We start from the raw sequence: 16969 nt of genomic DNA on the forward strand, positions 1-16969 counted from the left end.
GCCTGTCTCTATAGATTCACCTGTTTGGGACATTTCATATCAATGGAATCAATGCAGTATGTACCTGTTGTACCTGGCTTCTTTATCCAGATGTGATGTTTTTACGTATCAGTACTTCATTCCTTTTTATGGCTGAACAATATATTCCATTGTATAGATACAACAGATTTCCCTATCTGTACCGAGCCGATGTTTTTTTCGTTCTGCCTCGCTATTTTCTTAGTTTTGTGGCAGCTCATTGATGCATTTAAAAGCTGGCCTAAATGCATGGACCTTGCCTGTTCCCGGCAGGCAGGCACACTGGGTTTCCGGTCATCCCTTGCCAGCTCTGTGCTTTGGTGTGGTGTCCGCGTGCATCTGGGTGCTTCTGGATGCTGCCTGGTCTCTCAAAGCCTGGGGTCATGGTGCCCTGCTGAGGGGGCTGCACCCTGGGACCTGGGGCTTGTTTTGAGCTTGCTTCAGGAGGGGGAACCTACGATCTGTGCTTAGAATGTGTTCCCTGCTGCTTTACTGGTTGGTGAGAGAGAGACCATGGTTTTCTGTGCTGTCACAAAATGGAGTGGAGCAGAGGATCCCAAGATTCAGGCTAGGGATAAGGATGGAAGAAGGTGTCTCTCATGGGGGCCTGGAGAGTCAAAGAGGGGAGGACTCTAGTAGCAGTTTTCTGCTATATTACTAATGACCCCCAAACCGTCTGGCTTCAAACCTGAATGAACACTTGTTATCCTCCAGTTCTGATGTGGTTCTGGCTGAGTCTCTCCTGAGGTTGAGGCAAGTTCAGGATGGGGCTACAGTCATCTGAAGACTTTACTGGAATCAGAGGGTCTGCTTCTGACCTGTCTCAGCCAAATGGCTTTTGGCAGGAGGCCTCAGTTCCTGCCCACATGGAGCTCTCCATAAGTTGCTTGAGTGTCCCCAGAGCGAGTGATCCCAGAGAGCAAGACAGAATGGCAATGTCTGTCATGACCCAACCACAGAAATCACCCATTGTTACGTCTGCCCTCTTCTGCTCATCAGAAGTGTCTGGGTGCTTGTGTGCCCCCAGCATTCGTAAACTGCAAGCTAATTACCCAGGTGATGATGGTAGGAAGTTTGGGGAGGTACTTAGGTCACAGGGGCAGAGCCCTTGGGACTGGCTGGGATTTGTGTCCTTATAAAGGACACGAGAGGTGAGCCAGCCTCCTGTCTGGAGAGCCAGCTGCTTCTTCCACCATGTGAGGATAGCACCAAAGTGCCATCTGTGAACTGGACAAGTGGCCCTTGCCGGATCCCGAATCTGGGGGAGCCTTGATCTTGGACTACCCAGCCTCTCAAACGTTGAGGAATAAATTTATCCTGTTTATAAGCTAGCCAGCATACGGCATTTTTGTTATAGCAACCCAGATGGATTGAGACAAGAAGCAAATCATTAAGTCCAGCCCATATTCACAAAGGGAATCCAGTCCCACTGGTTGAAAGGAGGAGTGTGGCAGCCTTTGGGGATGTGCTTTAGAGCCACCAAGGGACTCAGCGTGCTTCCGGGCGATCCCGTGTTCTGCAACTGTAGGATGTCGTTTCTTGCCCTCAGTCACACAGAGCAGGGGGAGGTGAACTAGAGCCCGGCTGCAGCCCAGGAACCTTGGGCCTATAGCAGGGAATGATGTCACTCATCATAGCTAATTGGGCATTTGCTGTGTTCCAGGCAGGTATATTCCCTTAATCTCCACAACCACCTAGAGTGGAGGTGCATTTTACAAATGGGCCCAGAGAGGTGAAGTAACCTCTCTAGAGTCACACAGCTGGTACTCGGCACACAGCTGGTACCTTGCCATCACGGGAAGCTCCTGGAGGCTCAGCAGTGGTTGGAGTAGCTGTCAGCGTGCAGACAGAGACTTCCAGGGATCCGTCTGGCGAGAGAGGGAAGGGTAGTCCACCCTGGTGGGTCTGGGTATTTGTGAGGCAGGTGGTCAGGGATGACCTTGCTGAGAAGGTGACATTTGAGCCAAGATCTGAGGGAGGGGATGCCACTGTGTGGACCTGGGGCAGCGCGTGCCAGGAGGAGGGACCAGCAGGAGCCAGGGCTCTGAGGCAGGAGTGGCCTTGTGTGTGAGAAACACTGTGAGGACTGGTGGCTAGAGTGGGGGCGAGAGAGACAGTGGTGTCAGGAGGTGGGGGAGCGGTGGGGGAGCAGAAAGACCAAGGGTGGGCTCCAGCCCAGGTGATGCTGGCTTGACGTGTGAGCAAGGGCAGCTCTGAGGGGGCTGTGAGCTTGTCCATCTCCTGAAAATCTGTCTGGCTGTATGTGCAGGGCAGACATGGGGGTGATATGGAGCTGGGGACCCATGAGGAGACACCTGCCACTGTTAGAGGGAGTGCTGGTGGTGGCCTGGCCCAGGCAGGGCAGGAGAGGCTTGGGGAAGGGCTGATTCTGGAGGGGGTGCCTCAGCCCTTCTGGGGGCCGATGGGAGGGTGTGGAAGATACAGAGCGACAGGACAGCCCAGTGTTTTGCCTGAGCGCTGGGACTGGTGGAGGAGCCCCAGCTGAGATGGGGAGGCCGTGGGGGTCAGCTGGGCCGGGCTGAGTGCAAAATGCCTGCCTGGTGTCCTAAAGGTGAGCTCAGGAGGCAGATGGCTGTATAGTCTCCAGTGGGATGAAGGCTTCCAGCTGGCCACGTGCATTTGGTCTGCAGCCAATGTGGACTCCCAGGGCAGTGCGGCCTCTTGCTGACCCAGAGGACAAAGCCTTTCCGGGGTCATCAGGCATGGGCACCTGCACCGCAGTGGCCGCGCTCCCAGTATTGTCTGGTTGCCGCACAGCCCCCAGTCCCCTCACCTGCTTCTCGCTTCTGTGTGCACAAGATTCAGATTCCAGGGTCTGAGGCTGGGCGCCACCTGCCCCAGGAGCACCCAGAGCCTGCTGTGGGGAAGTGGGTAGGGGCCCAGGCCTCCGGCTCAGTGAGTGTGGTTAGACTCTGCATAGCAGGATGGTTCGAGCCCTTGTGTCTTGGCTGCCTCTCCTAGGACCCATGGACTCCATAGCGAGGAATCCTGAGACACCATCTGCAGCGGGAGTTTGCACTCCAGCTTGCCTTAGAAGCCCCCAGAATCTCCCTGTTCACACAGAGGCCAGGCTCACTCTGAGTTCCTGATTCAGGGGATCTGAGAAGGGCTAGATAATTTGCATTTCTAACACATTCCTAGGTGATGCTGATGCTGTAGGTGCCCAGGCCACACTTTCAGAGCACCACTACTCTGGACCCACCCCATGTGTGACAGATGGGGAAACTGAGGCTTGGAGAGAGATGGCCTATCCAAGGCCCAGCCCTACCTACTTTTGTTGCCAGCAGCACTTAACATGAAGATCTTTAGGGGGCTGGGGTCCTCATGCAGGGGCCTGACAAATGGAAACTTCATGTTGACAGCGGCCTCTGGGATTGTCCTCAGAGCCCACAGGGTTTGTCCAAGGGCCTCTCTCTCCTGGAGGCAGGGCTTGGAAAGCCCACTGCTTCAGGGAGCATGCCTTCCTCCAGGAGCACGAGGCCCCGGGATCTGGCCAGCCAAGTCTGCTCTGGGCCGGTCCCCAAAGCCTGACCGGACAGGGCTGATGCAGGGAGCAAGGCCCCCGGGGGAGCCAGGGCTGCAGGCGCTGAGGTCCCATTTAGTTCTCTGTCCAGCTGGGTCTCTGGGGACAGGTGGGTGAGGGTCCGAGGCCAGTGGGAGGGGACACAAGACTCAGAGCCGGGAGCAGCATCCCTCCTAATATTCCCATGGTCTGGCACATTAAACATTCCCAGTTATGTGGCCATCCCAGGACAGGATGTGGTTTTGTGTCAAGGTGACTGCTTGATCCAGAACCGAAACGCAAGGTGAATCCTAAAGTCCTTGGAGGTTTCCCAGATTTTATCAACACAAAATGATTCCTTCCAGACTTTTCCCAGGGGAGGAAACCTGAAAACTCAAAATGTTAGCTGGTTTGGTGAAAAGTGGTCTTTCAAGGAAATCTTTTGATGTTTTTTTCCTTCCTCCTGAAATGATGAGGCATGAGAGGGTTTCTCACAGGGTGATCTTTGCCCACAGTGCAGGGGATAGAACACAGGCTGGAGTGAGAAAGAACCACCCTGGAGATGGGCAGTTACCACTCCCAGGGCACAGAGGGGAGCACTGAGGCCCAGATGTGAAGGGGCCTCCCCAGAGGCACGTGGCTGGGAGGCGGCAGAGCACACCGTACTGGTCGATGGTACCAGCCTGGGTAGACCCCCGGGTGTAGAGTCCTGGTGCCATCCCTCACCAGCACTGTGACCTCAGGCAGGTCACTGTCCTCATCTGCACCCAGGGGACAATGGCAATGTCCAGTTCAAAGGGAACCCTTTGAGGAGGGAATGCAGTGATTGATACCAAGAGGTCAGGACACACCAGGCACTCCATCTGCCCTCGGGAAGTGCTGGTCATGATGCTTGTTATTCTCATTCCCGTTCTGTTTGACTTTTCACACCACTCCTAGATGGCAAAAGCAGTCTTTCAGGAACATTATTTTTCTCACAGCTCTCCTCTGCTCAAGATCCTGCCGTGGCTCACTATTGCCTGGATGGATCAGCTTCAGTCTTTCTGGGCCTGTCCTGTTTAAGGAAGGCTGACGTGCCTCCTAGTCATCCATGACTTTGCTATTCTCACCTCTTTGCTTCATTCAGCACCTGTTTGTGAAAAACAGACCTCCTCTGTGCCAGGCCCTGCTCCCACACCCCTGGCCATGGTTCCATCTACTCCCCAGCCCCAAACCTCCCCCAACCACGGCAGGATGGAGGCTTTAGAGCCTTGCTGTGCCTGGAGGACTTGGCTGGGGAAGAAGGGAAGAAGAAAGTGTCACGAATGTTTATCCCTCAAATGCTATTTGGACAGGAAAGCTAAGTCCTGCCCGCAGACACGGCTTCTGCAGGGTACATTCTGGCTATGGGCTCGTGTGGACGTGTGGCTTCTCCCACCTGCTCCTGTGGGGATGGGGCCTGCCTAGGCTCACTGCTCTGCCCCAAGCTTAGCCCAGGCTCCTGGGGGAGTGTGGATGTGTTTTGTGCTCTTGTCCAGGTGCTGGTTGCCCCTCAGGTCTCCTCCCAGAAGCCTCTTGGATTGCCACCCCTGACCCTTCGGCCTGGGATGCTTGCCCCTCGCCTCTAACCAGTCGGGGAGCCTCTCACACACCGATCCCTGGGCAGGCAGCTCTCTGCTGAAGTCAAACCAGGCTGGGACCCCTGAGCTCTGGCCCCAGGGAGAGGGAGGAGGATTTGGTTTTATTTTAAGGTAAAGAAGGCCTTGAAAGAGGCATTTAAGCATTACAGGGAATGGGTCTCTATAGATGTTGTTTGCATAACAAGTGTCTAAATCATCAGGAATAGGGAAGAAATTGCAAATGAGCACTACTAGCACAGACACTCTGGAAGCTGAGGTCTTCGGGTACCTATTTTGAATTTATAACAACATCCCTGAGTTTGAGGTTCTTAAATGGAGGGGAGAAGGGAGTGGGAAATGGCCTGGGGGTGTGGAAGTGGTTGGGGCTGATCAGGTCTGTGGGGTCTAAGTTACAACAACTTAGTTTTAGGTGGATCCTTTAGAGAAAGAACTGAGAATTACATGCAGATTCTGAGAAAGAGCAGATACAAATGGTTTAAGCCTCTAGCCTCCCAAGAAATCTGCCTCTGGAGGTGAGTCAATTACAGCGTTTAGGAAGAAAACCTTTTCTCCTGTGTCCACCTGCTTTGACAGTCTGTGTGCCCTTGAGTGGACCACCTCATCTGTCTGAGCCTCAGTTTCCCTGTATCACGTGAGATGGTACATTTGAGGCCCTATACATGCGTAATGAAAGGACAGCAGTGACACTGCGGATTTCCTCAGGGAGAAATGAAGGGCACAAGGCTTTCTTTCTTTTTTTTTTTTTTTTTTCGAGACAGAGTCTTGCTCTTGTTGCCAGGCTGGAATGCAGTGGTGCAGTCTCGGCTCTCTGCAACCTCCGCCTCCTGGGTTCAAGTGATTCTCCTGCCTCAGCCTCCCAAGTAGCCGGGATTACAAGCACGCGCCACCATCCCTGGCTAATTTTTTTGTATCTCTAGTAGAGATGGGCCAGGCTGGCCATGTTGGCCAGGCTGGTCTTGAACTCCTGACCTCGTGATCCACCCACCTCGGCCTCCCAAAGTGCTGGGATTACAGGTGTGAGCCACCGCGCCCGGCACAAGGCTTTCTAAAGACTCCAAAAGGCTGCTGGACCATCTTTAAATACTGTTTGACTCTGGCACCCATTGCATTGCCGAAGAGCTGGCTGCCGTGCCTCTTATTTTTATTCTTGCTTCAAAGCTAATAGCTTATGATATAAAGACCCCAATATTGTGGTGAAAACCTCCTACTGGACTAGAGCAGCCCTCTTGGTTGGCTGCATAACCCTGGCGCTCTGCACTGTTCCAGCCTAAACTGTGTTGTGTGCGCCGGTGTGCATGTGCCTGTGTGTGTGCCCGTGTGTGTGTGCACGTGCACTCCTGGGTTCTCTCTTTGGAGTCCCCTTCCCTCCTAAGTTTGTGCCGAGTGCTCGGTGCTCCAGTTAGTGCTGCACTTTGATGACTTTGGTCCCATCACCCTGTGTCCCACTCCCATCTCCAGTCAGCATCAGGTCTGGCTTGACTCAAGGGCCAGGAGTTATTTTAACACTGCCTTAAATTTAAAATTTAGTAATTTTAACATAATTACGTCACCAGGAGTTATCTTAATACTGCTTTTCGATGTTGGCCTTGCCCTCAGGTAAGTTGCTTCAGGTGGTAGCCCAGGCAGCCCCCAGAGGAGAGAAGGCTTCTCATTCCCAATAATTCTGTTGAGGATTCTGGTGTGGATTTGCTGGACGTGGATTACGTGTCAATCCTGGAACCAGTTGCTGAAGCAGAAAGCATGAAGTGCACTGATTGGCCAGATGTAGGCTGTGTGTGCATTCTCTGACTCTGGTATTAGAGGGAGTTAGCTGCAACCATGCCACATGGACTAGGAGAGCCTGGAGTGGGAGGTCTTCAAAGGACAGAAGATGTGCTATTGGCATAAGAAGAGTAGAGTTTGGGCAGGCAAGAAAGGTAGCCACAGATGGCCATTAACCCGCCTGTGGCCGCGAAGCATCCTGGGATCCGAAGGGGTGAGCTCACTCTATCCCTGGCAGAAAACCCTACTCAAAACATGGGAGAACCACTTAGAACATCAGGAGTTGCAGCCTGGAACTGAGAGCCACATGGAGACGGGGCACGGGGCAAGCAGAGTGGGAACAAGCTCCGGACCTCCTGTGGGGGCTGCTGGCCTGAGGAGCCTGGGGCGTGGGCACAGGCACACGTGCCAGGGACTGCGTCAGTCTGGAGGCCAACACTTCCAGGATGAGCAGGCAGGGAGCATAAGGATGAAGGCCCCTGGAGGATTCTCCTGGGAGCTTGTTAGAAACGCATGTCTCCCATCCACTCCAGGCCTCTCGGATCAGAATCTGAATTGTTACCAGATGATCCCATGATTCCCGGGCACCACCTGTGCGAAAAGCTTGCTTCCTTTCTCTCAACCTTCACTTGCAGTGGTAGTGGGACTTATGTCAGTTTGGTCTTCAGTTAAGACTTTCTGGAAGGCAGTGTGGCAATGTGTATGAAGGAGCTTCAGAACTATCCATGCTCTTTGATTCAGTTTTTCTACCTCTGAGGCTATTACTTAAGGAAATCATCAGAGGCAGAGACAAAGAAAGTCATGCACGAAGATGTTCATTGCAGTATTATTTAAAATCAGAAACTACTATGTACCCACAAATAGGAGGGGGTGAAGTCAAATGTGACACACAATGCATTGGATATATTGGCTGTTATATTACTGCTATAAATATTGCTTTTGATTTTCACTGACACATAACATTTTACATATTTATGAGGTACACGTGGTATTTTGTTGCATGCATAGAATGTGTAATGATCAAGTCAGGGTATTTGCGGTGTCCATCCCCTTGAGTATTTATCATTTCTATCTGTTGGGAACACTTCAAGTCCTCTCTTGTAGCTACTTTGAAATATGTAATACATTGTTGCTAACTATAGTCACCCTACTCTGCCATCAAACATTAGAACTTATACCCTCTAATGGGAGGCTGAGGCAGGAGAATCTCTTGAACTCAGAAGGTGGAGGTTGCAGTGAGCTGAGATCGGCCACTGCACTCCAGCCTGGCGACATAGCAAGACTCCATCTCAAAAAAAAAAAAAAAAAAAACAAATAAAAAACTTATACCCGCTCTCTAACTGCATGTTTGTCCCATTGACCAGCCTGTCTTTCCCCCATTCCCACCATCACACCCTTCCTAGCCTCTAGTATCTATCATTCTACTCTCTACCTCCATGAGATCAACCTTTTTTTACCTCCCACATATGAGTGAGGACATGTGCAATTTGTCTTTCTGTGTTTGGCTTATTTCACTTAACATAATGACCTCTTGTTCCATCCATGTTGCTGTAAATGACAGGATTTCATTCTTTTTTTTATGGCCGCATAGTATTCCATTGCGTTCATATACCGCATTTTCTTTATGCATTTGTCCTGAAGTGTTTTCTCCTGTGATTGCTTAGGTTGATTCCATAGCGTTGCCATTGTGAATGGTGCTGCAGTACACATGGAGTGCAGGTACTGCTTTGATATACGGATTCTTTTCCTTTGAATAAATGCCCAGCAGTGGAATTGATGGGATTGTGTCATAGTTCTATTTTTAGTTTTTTGAGAAATGTCCATACTGTTTTTGATTTATACTGTGACTATTTTACATTCCCATTAACAGTGTATGAGTTCCATTTTCTGCACATCCTTGCCAGGATTTGTTATTTTTTTGTCTTTTTGATAATGGCCATTCTGACTGGGTTAAGATCATACCTCAATTTGATTTTGGTTTGCAGTTTCCTGATGATTAGTGATGTCAAGGATTTTTTTTTTTTTTTTTTTGTATACCTGTTGGCTTCTCATCTGTCTTCTTTTGAGGAATGCTCATTCATATCCTTTGCCCACTTTTGAATGGGATTATCTGTGTTTTTTTACTGTTGAGTCTTTGAGTTCCTTATATATTCTGCATATTAGCCCCTTGTCAGATGAGTAGTTTACAAATGTTTTCTCTCATTCTGTAGGTTTCTCTTCACTCTGTTGATTGTTTTCTTTGCTGTTGGAGAAGCTTTTTCATTTAATAAAGTCCTATTTCTCTATTTTTGTTTTTCTTGTCTGTGCTTTTGAGATCTTAGGTATAAAATGTTTGCCTAGACGTGAAAGTGTTGTCCTGAAGTGTTTTCTGTATGTTTTCTTCTAGTAGTGCTATAGTTTTGGGTGTTACATTTGAGTCTTTAACCCACTGTATTAGTCCGTTTTCACCCTGCTGACAAAGACATACCCAAGACTGGGCAATTTACAAAAGAAAGAGGTTTAAAGGACTTACAGTTCCACGTGGCTGGGGAGGTCTCACAATCATGGCGGAAGGCAAGGAGGAACAAGTCACATCTTACATGGGTGGCAACAAAAAGAGAGAGAGCTTGTGCAGGGAAACTTCCCCTTATAAAACCATCAGATCTCATGATACTTATTCACTGTCTCAAGAACAGCATGGGAAAGACCTGCCCCCATGATTCAGTTACCTCCCACTGGGTCCCTCCCACAACACGTGGGAATTCAAGATGAGATTTGAGTGGGAACACAGCCAAACCATATCATTCTGCCCCTGGCCCCTCCCAAATCTCATGTCCTCACATTTCAAAACCAATCATGCCTTCCCAGCAGTCCCCCGAAATCTTAACTCCTTTCAGCATTAACTCGAAAGTCTGCAGTCCAAAGTCTCATCCAAGACAAGGCAAGTCCCTTCCACCTATGAGCCTGTAAAATCAAAAGCAAGTTAATTACTTCCTGGCCGGGCGCGGTGGCTCATGCCTGTAATCCCAGCACTTTGGGAGGCCGAGGCGGGTGGATCACGAGGTCAGGAGATCGAGACCATCCTGGCTAACACAGTGAAACCCCATCTCTACTAAAAATACAAAAAATTAGCCAGGTGAGGTGGCGGGCGCCTGTAGTCCCAGCTACTCGGGAGGCTGAGGCAGGAGAATGGCGTGAACCCCGGGGGGTGGAGCCTGCAGTGAGCCGAGATTGCGCCACTGTACTCCAGCCTGGGCAACAGCGAGACTCTGTCTCAAAAAAAAAAAAAAAGTTAATTACTTCCTAGATCCAACGGGGGTATAGGCATTGGGTAAATACAGTCATTCCAAATGGGAGAAACAGACCAAAACAAAGGGACTACAGGCACTATGCAAATCCAAAATCCAGTGGGGCAGTCAAATCTTAAAGCTTCAAAATGATCTCCTCCTTTGACTCCATGTCTTACATGCAAGTCATGCTGATGCAAGAGATGGGTTCCCATGGTCTTGGGCAGCTCCACCCCTGTGGCTTTGCAGGGTACAGCCTCCCTCCCAGCTGCTTTCACTGGCTGGCATTGAGTGTCTGCAGCTTTTCCAGACACACGGTGCAAGCTGTTGGTGGATCTACCATTCTGGGGTCTGGAGGACGGTGGCCCTCTTCTCACAGTTCCACTTGGCAGTGCCCCAGTAGGGACTCTGTGTGGGACTCCCTTCCACACTGCCTTAGCAGAGGTTCTGCATGAGGGCCCTGCCCCTACAGCAAACTTCTGCCTGGGCATCCATGCGTTTCCATACATCCTCTGAAATCTAGGCAGAGGCCCCCAAACCCTAATTCTTGACTTCTGTGTACCCTCAGGCTCAATGCCACATGGAAGCTGCCACAGCTTGGGGCTTGCACCCTCTGAAGCCACAACCTGAGCTCTATATTGGCTCCTTTCAGCCATGGCTGGAATGGCTGGGAGACAGAGCACCAAGTCCCTAGGCTGCACACGGCTTGGGGACCCTGGGCATGGCCCACAAAACCATTTGTTCCTCCTAGGCCTCTGGGCTTGTGATGGGAGGGGCTGCTGTGAAGACCTCTTGACATTCCCTGGAGACATTTTCCCTATTGTCTTGGGGATTAACATTCGGCTCCTCATTACTTATGTAAATTTCTGCAGCCAGCTTGAATTTCTCCTCAGAAAATGGGTTTTTCTTTTCTATCTCATTGTCAGGCTGCAAATCTCCCAAACTTTTATGCTCTGCTTCCCTTAGAAAACTGAATGCCTTTAAGAGCACCCAAGTCACCTCTTGAATGCTTTGCTGCTTAGAAATTTCTTCCACCAGATACCCTAAATCATCTCTCTCAAGTTCAAAGTTCCACAAATCTCTAGAGCAGAGGCAAAATGCTGCCAATCTCTTTGCTAAAACATAACAACAGTCACCTTTGCTCCAATTCCCAATTAAGTTTCTCATCTCCATCTGAGACCACCTCAGCCTGGACTTTCTTGTCCATATTGCTATCAGCATTTTGGGCAAAGCCATTCAATAAGTCTCTAGGAAGTTCCAAACTTTCCCACATTTTCCTATCTTCTTCTGAGCCCTCCAAACTGTTCCAACCCGTCTGTTACTTGGTTCCAAAGTCGCTTCCACATTTTTGGGCATCTACAGCAGTGCCCCACTCTCCTGGTAGCAATTTACTGTATTAGTCCATTTTCACACTGCTGATAAAGACATATCTGAGACTGGGAAGAAATAGGTTTAATGGACTTACAGCTCCACATGGCTAGGCAGGCCTCACAATCATAGCAGAAGGCAAGGAGGAGCAAGTCATATCTTACATGGATGGCATCAGGCAAAGACAGAGCTTGTGCAGGGAAACTCCCCCTTATAAAATCATCAGATCTCATGATACTAATTCACTATCACAAGAACAGCATGGGAAAGACTTGCCCCCATGATTTAATTACCCGCCACTGGGTCCCTCCCATAACACGTGGGAATTCAAGATGAGACTTGGGTGGGGACACATCCAAACCATGTCACCCACCCTGAGTTAATTTTTGTATATGGTGAGAGATAAATGTTGTTTTAAAAGAATTTTGCAGGAACTCTGTAAGGAATATGGTGATAAATAAGACAGATACAGTGCCTCCCCTCATGGAGCTGATGTTCTATTAGAAAAGACAGACAATAAGCAAGTAGACAAATAAGACAATTTCAGATTGTGACATGTTCACAGAAGGATGAATGGGGTAATATGGCAGAGAATCTGGGGGGCCAGGGGAGGGCTATTTAGATAGGAGGGATACCAGGAAGGCCTGTCCTAGGAGGTGGTATTTAAAGTAAAATCTGAATCAGAAGACAGAGCCAGTGAAATCAAAAGCCAGGGACAGGACAGATCTTCCAGGAAGGGGGAACAGCAGTGCCCTAGAACTGGTGTTGGGGAGCTTGGCTGTGTGAGGGCAGAACGAAAGGGTGTGGCTGCAGTGGGGAGCCGAGGGGAAACTGGAATCCTAAGAAGGTGGAAGACTGAGCAGGGCCAGACCTGGCAGGCTTTGTGGGCTGTGTGTGGAATTTGAATTTTGTTCCAAGGGCAGAGTGCTGCAGAGTGGAGGTAGAGGAACCTGACTTGGACTGGAGAGCTGCTGAAGGCCTCATGGATGAGGCCCCTGAAATGTGCTCATGATCCGTGTTAAGTGAGGAAGACGGGCATAGACTGATGTAAACTGTCATTTCCACTGTATGAAAAAATGGACAGGAAACGGCCAGGCGCAGTGGCTCAAGCCTGTAATCCTAGCACTTTGGGAGGCCGAGGTGGGCGGATCACGAGGTCAGGAGTTCAAGACCATCCTGGCCAACATAGTGAAACCCTGTCTCTACTAAAAATACAAAAAAATTAGCAGGGCGTGGTGGCGGGCGCCTGTAGTCCCAGCTACTCGGGAGGCTGAGCCAGGAGAATGGTGTGAACCTGGGAGGTGGAGCTTGCAGTGAGCTGAGATGGTGCCACTGCACTCCAGCCTGGGGGACAGAGCCAGACTCTTGTCTCAAAAAAAAAAAAAAAAAAAAGAAAAAATGGACAGGAAACAAAGCCCATAAGCACACATGCAAAAATGTGATAGCGATTACCTCCAGGTGGTAGGATTAGAGATGATTTTTACTTGTTTTTCTTATGCTTTTCTACATCACGCCATATAAGAAAAATCATGGTGATTTGAGAACTTGAATTTGGATCAGTCACAGCACTTAGTTGCAGACAACAGAATCTACTCTTTCTAGTTTGAGCTAAGGGGGATTTATTTCCATGTATTTTGACTCAGAGTCCAGGACCGAGCTTGGATGTCCCATAGCCAGGAACAACACAACCTGGACCATCACCTAAATCCACCTGACTGTTGCCATGGAAACCCCACTGCCTGTGAGGCTCAAACCTGGAAACTGGAGCCAGTTGCTTTGGGAGAACCAGAAGCCTCTGTTCCCTTCCAGCCAGGAGCTCATTTATCCACCCTGCTGTGTCACTCATGCCCACCTTCTCAGTCTGGACAGGCCTCTGCCCAGAGAAGCTGAGAACATTTGCAGAACCAGAGCTGCAAGGGCATCTGGGAAAGGTAGATTTCAGTTTTCCAGAGGTTCAAGTCCAGTGAGCACGGAAGGAGGGGCTGCACACATGGCGAAGGGGGCAGTCTGTAGGTTCCACCGCGGAAGAGGAACAAGAGGGACAAACACTATCACTTGAGCCTTGGCCGTCTAAAGGCCACCTGGAGGAAGGCTTGGTTATCCACTGTGCTCTTGTGAGGACAGCCAGAGGCTCTCCTTGTCCAGGGAGCACTGGCTGTCTGAGCCTCTTGCTTTTGCCCCCAAGTGCCACCAGGCTGACATCCACCTGTCAGCACCTCCCCTTCCTTGCCTGGGGGAGCTCCTCAGCCACCTGTGAGGCAGGCTGATGTGTGCAGACTTACCCTCCCCAGGAGCAGCCTTCAGCCACTCCCAGCTGCTTCGGCCCTGGGGTAGGAGAGCTGGAGGTGGCTTGAACTGGTTTCTAGGGCTCCCAGGTAAACTGAGCCTCAGTTTCCCACAGTGGTGGATATAGTGAGGTGCTGGCAGCTTGATAACAGCAATTGTTGGCCCCCTTCTCTTTTCTCTTCTCACCTCCCTAGCCCTTCTCTCTTCTCACTTCCCAGATAAACTCCTAGCTGAATCTTATCTCCAGGTCTGCCTCATAACAAGTACTGGAGACCCTGCAGGGAATGTGACAAAACCCTTACCCTTGTGGCATTTTCATCCTACTGAGGCAGACAGACCCTAACAGACATAAATAGAGAGCTTCACATGGTCCTGAGTGAAGGCCACAAGACAGAGATCTGGGATAGAGGCGCACAGGAGGAGCTGTGTGTTAGCTATCAATTACCATGTAACAAGTGACCCCAAAACGTAGGAGCTGAAGACAGCAAATGTTGATGGTCTTGTGTTCTGTCCTGCTGAACCCATAGTTGGAGTCACCCTAAGAGCAGAGGCAGGGGAGTGTCCTGCAGGAGTGCCCCAAACCTTCCTGAGCTGGAGCCAGTTGTCATTCCGAAGAAAGGATCCCTGAACGCCTGGGTGACCAATCCACAGCATTTATTAGGGAACTTACACACATAGGCCTGTGGTGTCATTGCCATGGACAGCGAGAAAGGAGCTGCTTACTCAGGCATGTCCGTAAGAGGGGCCTGGTTGCACCCTATGTTTCTTGGTCAGCGCACAGGGGACTGGGACACCCTACCTCTCCCTTTCTGAGGTCAGAAATGCAGGAACAGTGTGGCTGGTGGCTCTGCCTCTGGGGTGCTCATGTGATTGCGGTCATGATGTTGTCCAGGGCTGCAGCAGCTAGGGGTGGAAAATTTGCTTCTGGGCTCACACTCATGGTTGGTGGCAGGGGGCTCAGGTCCTCACCACCTGGGCCTCTTCCAGAGGGGTTGCTCACAGAACAGGGCAGCCGGCTTCCCCAGGGTGAGCAACCTAAGATGGCGATGAAGTGAAGACACGCAAACACACACACACACACACACACACACACACACACACACACACACACACACACAGAGTTGGCCTCTGCTTGCTTTCTTTTCTGTCCTGGCTATGATCAAAGGGAAAACAAAAACAAAAAATAAGAACTTTCAAAAGCTGCTCCTGGGATCGCCTCTCCCCATCATCAGGCTTCCTGGGAATTTTATGGAGGGTCTTCAGCCACCAGGGGCTGGTCTGCACCTTGTCCCATGGCCCCCAGGGTCAAGGAGATGCCACAGGTGTTTGTGCGCCATTCCCATCTCACATCACCACCTCACCTGCTGTCGTGGGGACCATGTGATCCAAGTTGTTGTGCATCGATGCTGAATTAGAATTGCTGGACAGGGAGACCAAGGTCCTTCTAGAACAAGGGGTTTGCATTCAGGCACCTGGAACACACATTGCTGGGGACTACCTGCCTTCTGTCTCATTTGCTACTGGTGAGCGCGACTGGGCTGGGCAGCACCAAGGGAGGCCGGGTCTGAATCTGTGGGCAAGCTTGGTTCAGTGGGAAAGGCATCCCCTGGGGCTTTCTATGCTGAAGGGTCGTGCAGCATGTGCTCTGACTTCTGTTCTGGGACGTTACTGAAAAGGCAATGAACAAAAAGACAAATCTCTGACTTTGGGTTAAGTATGTTTTTATTTCTCTAGCTCTCTGGCAATAAAATCCAATTTGGGACATCCAGGGATTAGATTCCTCAATGTGTTTGCTCAAAGCCCTTTGCTCCTTAAGACCCAGGAAGCCCAAGTGAGGCTTTAGCCATCAGCTGCGTGGGGTTTAATCCGGAAGTCCCTTTCCTTTGGTGTACAGAGCCGGAAGGCATCACTGTCAATACCACGTAGTCACAGTCTTCGTGAAAGTTCAAGTGCGCAATACAATCTGATTGTCCAATTTCTTGACATTCAAGCTTGTCTCCTTTGTAATGTGGTTGTAATCGATTCCTGAGTACTTGAAAATAGAGCTGGTTCTGGGGAAATAACACTGGAAATACCAAGTAGGGGATGCAATGAGGCCAGTCGCACCGCTGTCACTTATTCATTCATTCACTCATTCATTCATTTAGTTGCTGCCCAGGTCAGAGTTCTGGAACCATAGACCCCTCCTCTGGCTTTGCTCTCAACTCCTGGGGTGTATTCAAATCCTGGGAAAACAATTGCAGTCAAGGTGATGGAAACTGGAAGATGGTGGGAAAGGAACCCTAAGTCTTCTAAGAAGAGTGGACTTTCTGAATACAGTTCCAGGTCAAAGGAAGAGCAACAAGAGACCCTGGAGTATTGGGCCTGGGAATGTCTGTTGAGGCTGGGGAGGGGACGCTGGGAGCAGCTAGGAGCAGCTAGGAGCCTCAGGGTCCCCACATCTAGTGTCGTTGTGCAGGTCTCCCGGAGCAGAGGGTTCTGGGCTCTAAGCATGTGCTCTTCTCGTTGCAGGTCTGAAGGAGAAAGCTCACGGAGCGTCAGGTATGTGCTTCATCCACCTCTGTCCGTGTGTCTGAATCCTGGCGGTGAGCGGCGTTGATGAAACCATGTGCTTTGATTTCTCCCTGCGGGTCTCCCAGGTCAGACCTCTCCTCCCCTGGCTGCCCCCTTCGGCCCTGGCGTGTGCCCCAAGGGCCTGGGCATGATCTGCAGGAGCACGTCTGTTGGCTCTGCATCCTGGAGCAAAAGCCCTTCCCAGCTTCCCTGTGTTTAGAGTGACCTCTGCAGAGATCACCTAGGTTGGTGGTTGTTCCTTCCTTTCTGGGGCTGGTGATGGCCCAGTGTGCCAAGGCTGTGACCCATCTAGGACCAGAAACTTCTGTACCTGACACCCCTGGGGCTGGGCTGGGCGGGGTCAGGGCAAGTCTAAGATGCTTGGTGGTGGGCCCGGCTCTAACCAGCCTCTAATAGTGCAGGGGTGTCTCCGTGGCAAGTGTAGTGCCCCTGCCCATCCTCGCCCCACCAACCGAGGGTAGGTGGGGGTGGACATGGAGTGGGCTTTCTGCCAGAGGCTCTGACTGAACCTAGAAGAGGGTCTGGTCTGAGACAGTAGCTGGGGTGTCAGTGCC

At 50.7% G+C, this 16969-nt stretch overlaps 1 protein-coding gene across 4 annotated transcripts in view; it reads left to right on the forward strand.

Moving 5' to 3' along the window:
- IQSEC1 (IQ motif and Sec7 domain ArfGEF 1) overlaps positions 1–16969 on the forward strand; it is a 395060-nt gene that overhangs the window by 108677 nt on the left and 269414 nt on the right. For all 4 annotated transcript variants that reach the window (XM_030802084.1, XM_030802089.1, XM_030802091.1 and 1 more), the window contains exon 2: positions 16353–16382. In XM_030802084.1, coding sequence (XP_030657944.1) covers positions 16353–16382 — 30 coding nt within the window. The remainder of the gene's footprint in view (positions 1–16352; positions 16383–16969) is intronic.

Source organism: Nomascus leucogenys, chromosome 21, assembly GCF_006542625.1.
Source record: "Nomascus leucogenys isolate Asia chromosome 21, Asia_NLE_v1, whole genome shotgun sequence".
Taxonomy (NCBI): domain Eukaryota; kingdom Metazoa; phylum Chordata; class Mammalia; order Primates; family Hylobatidae; genus Nomascus; species Nomascus leucogenys.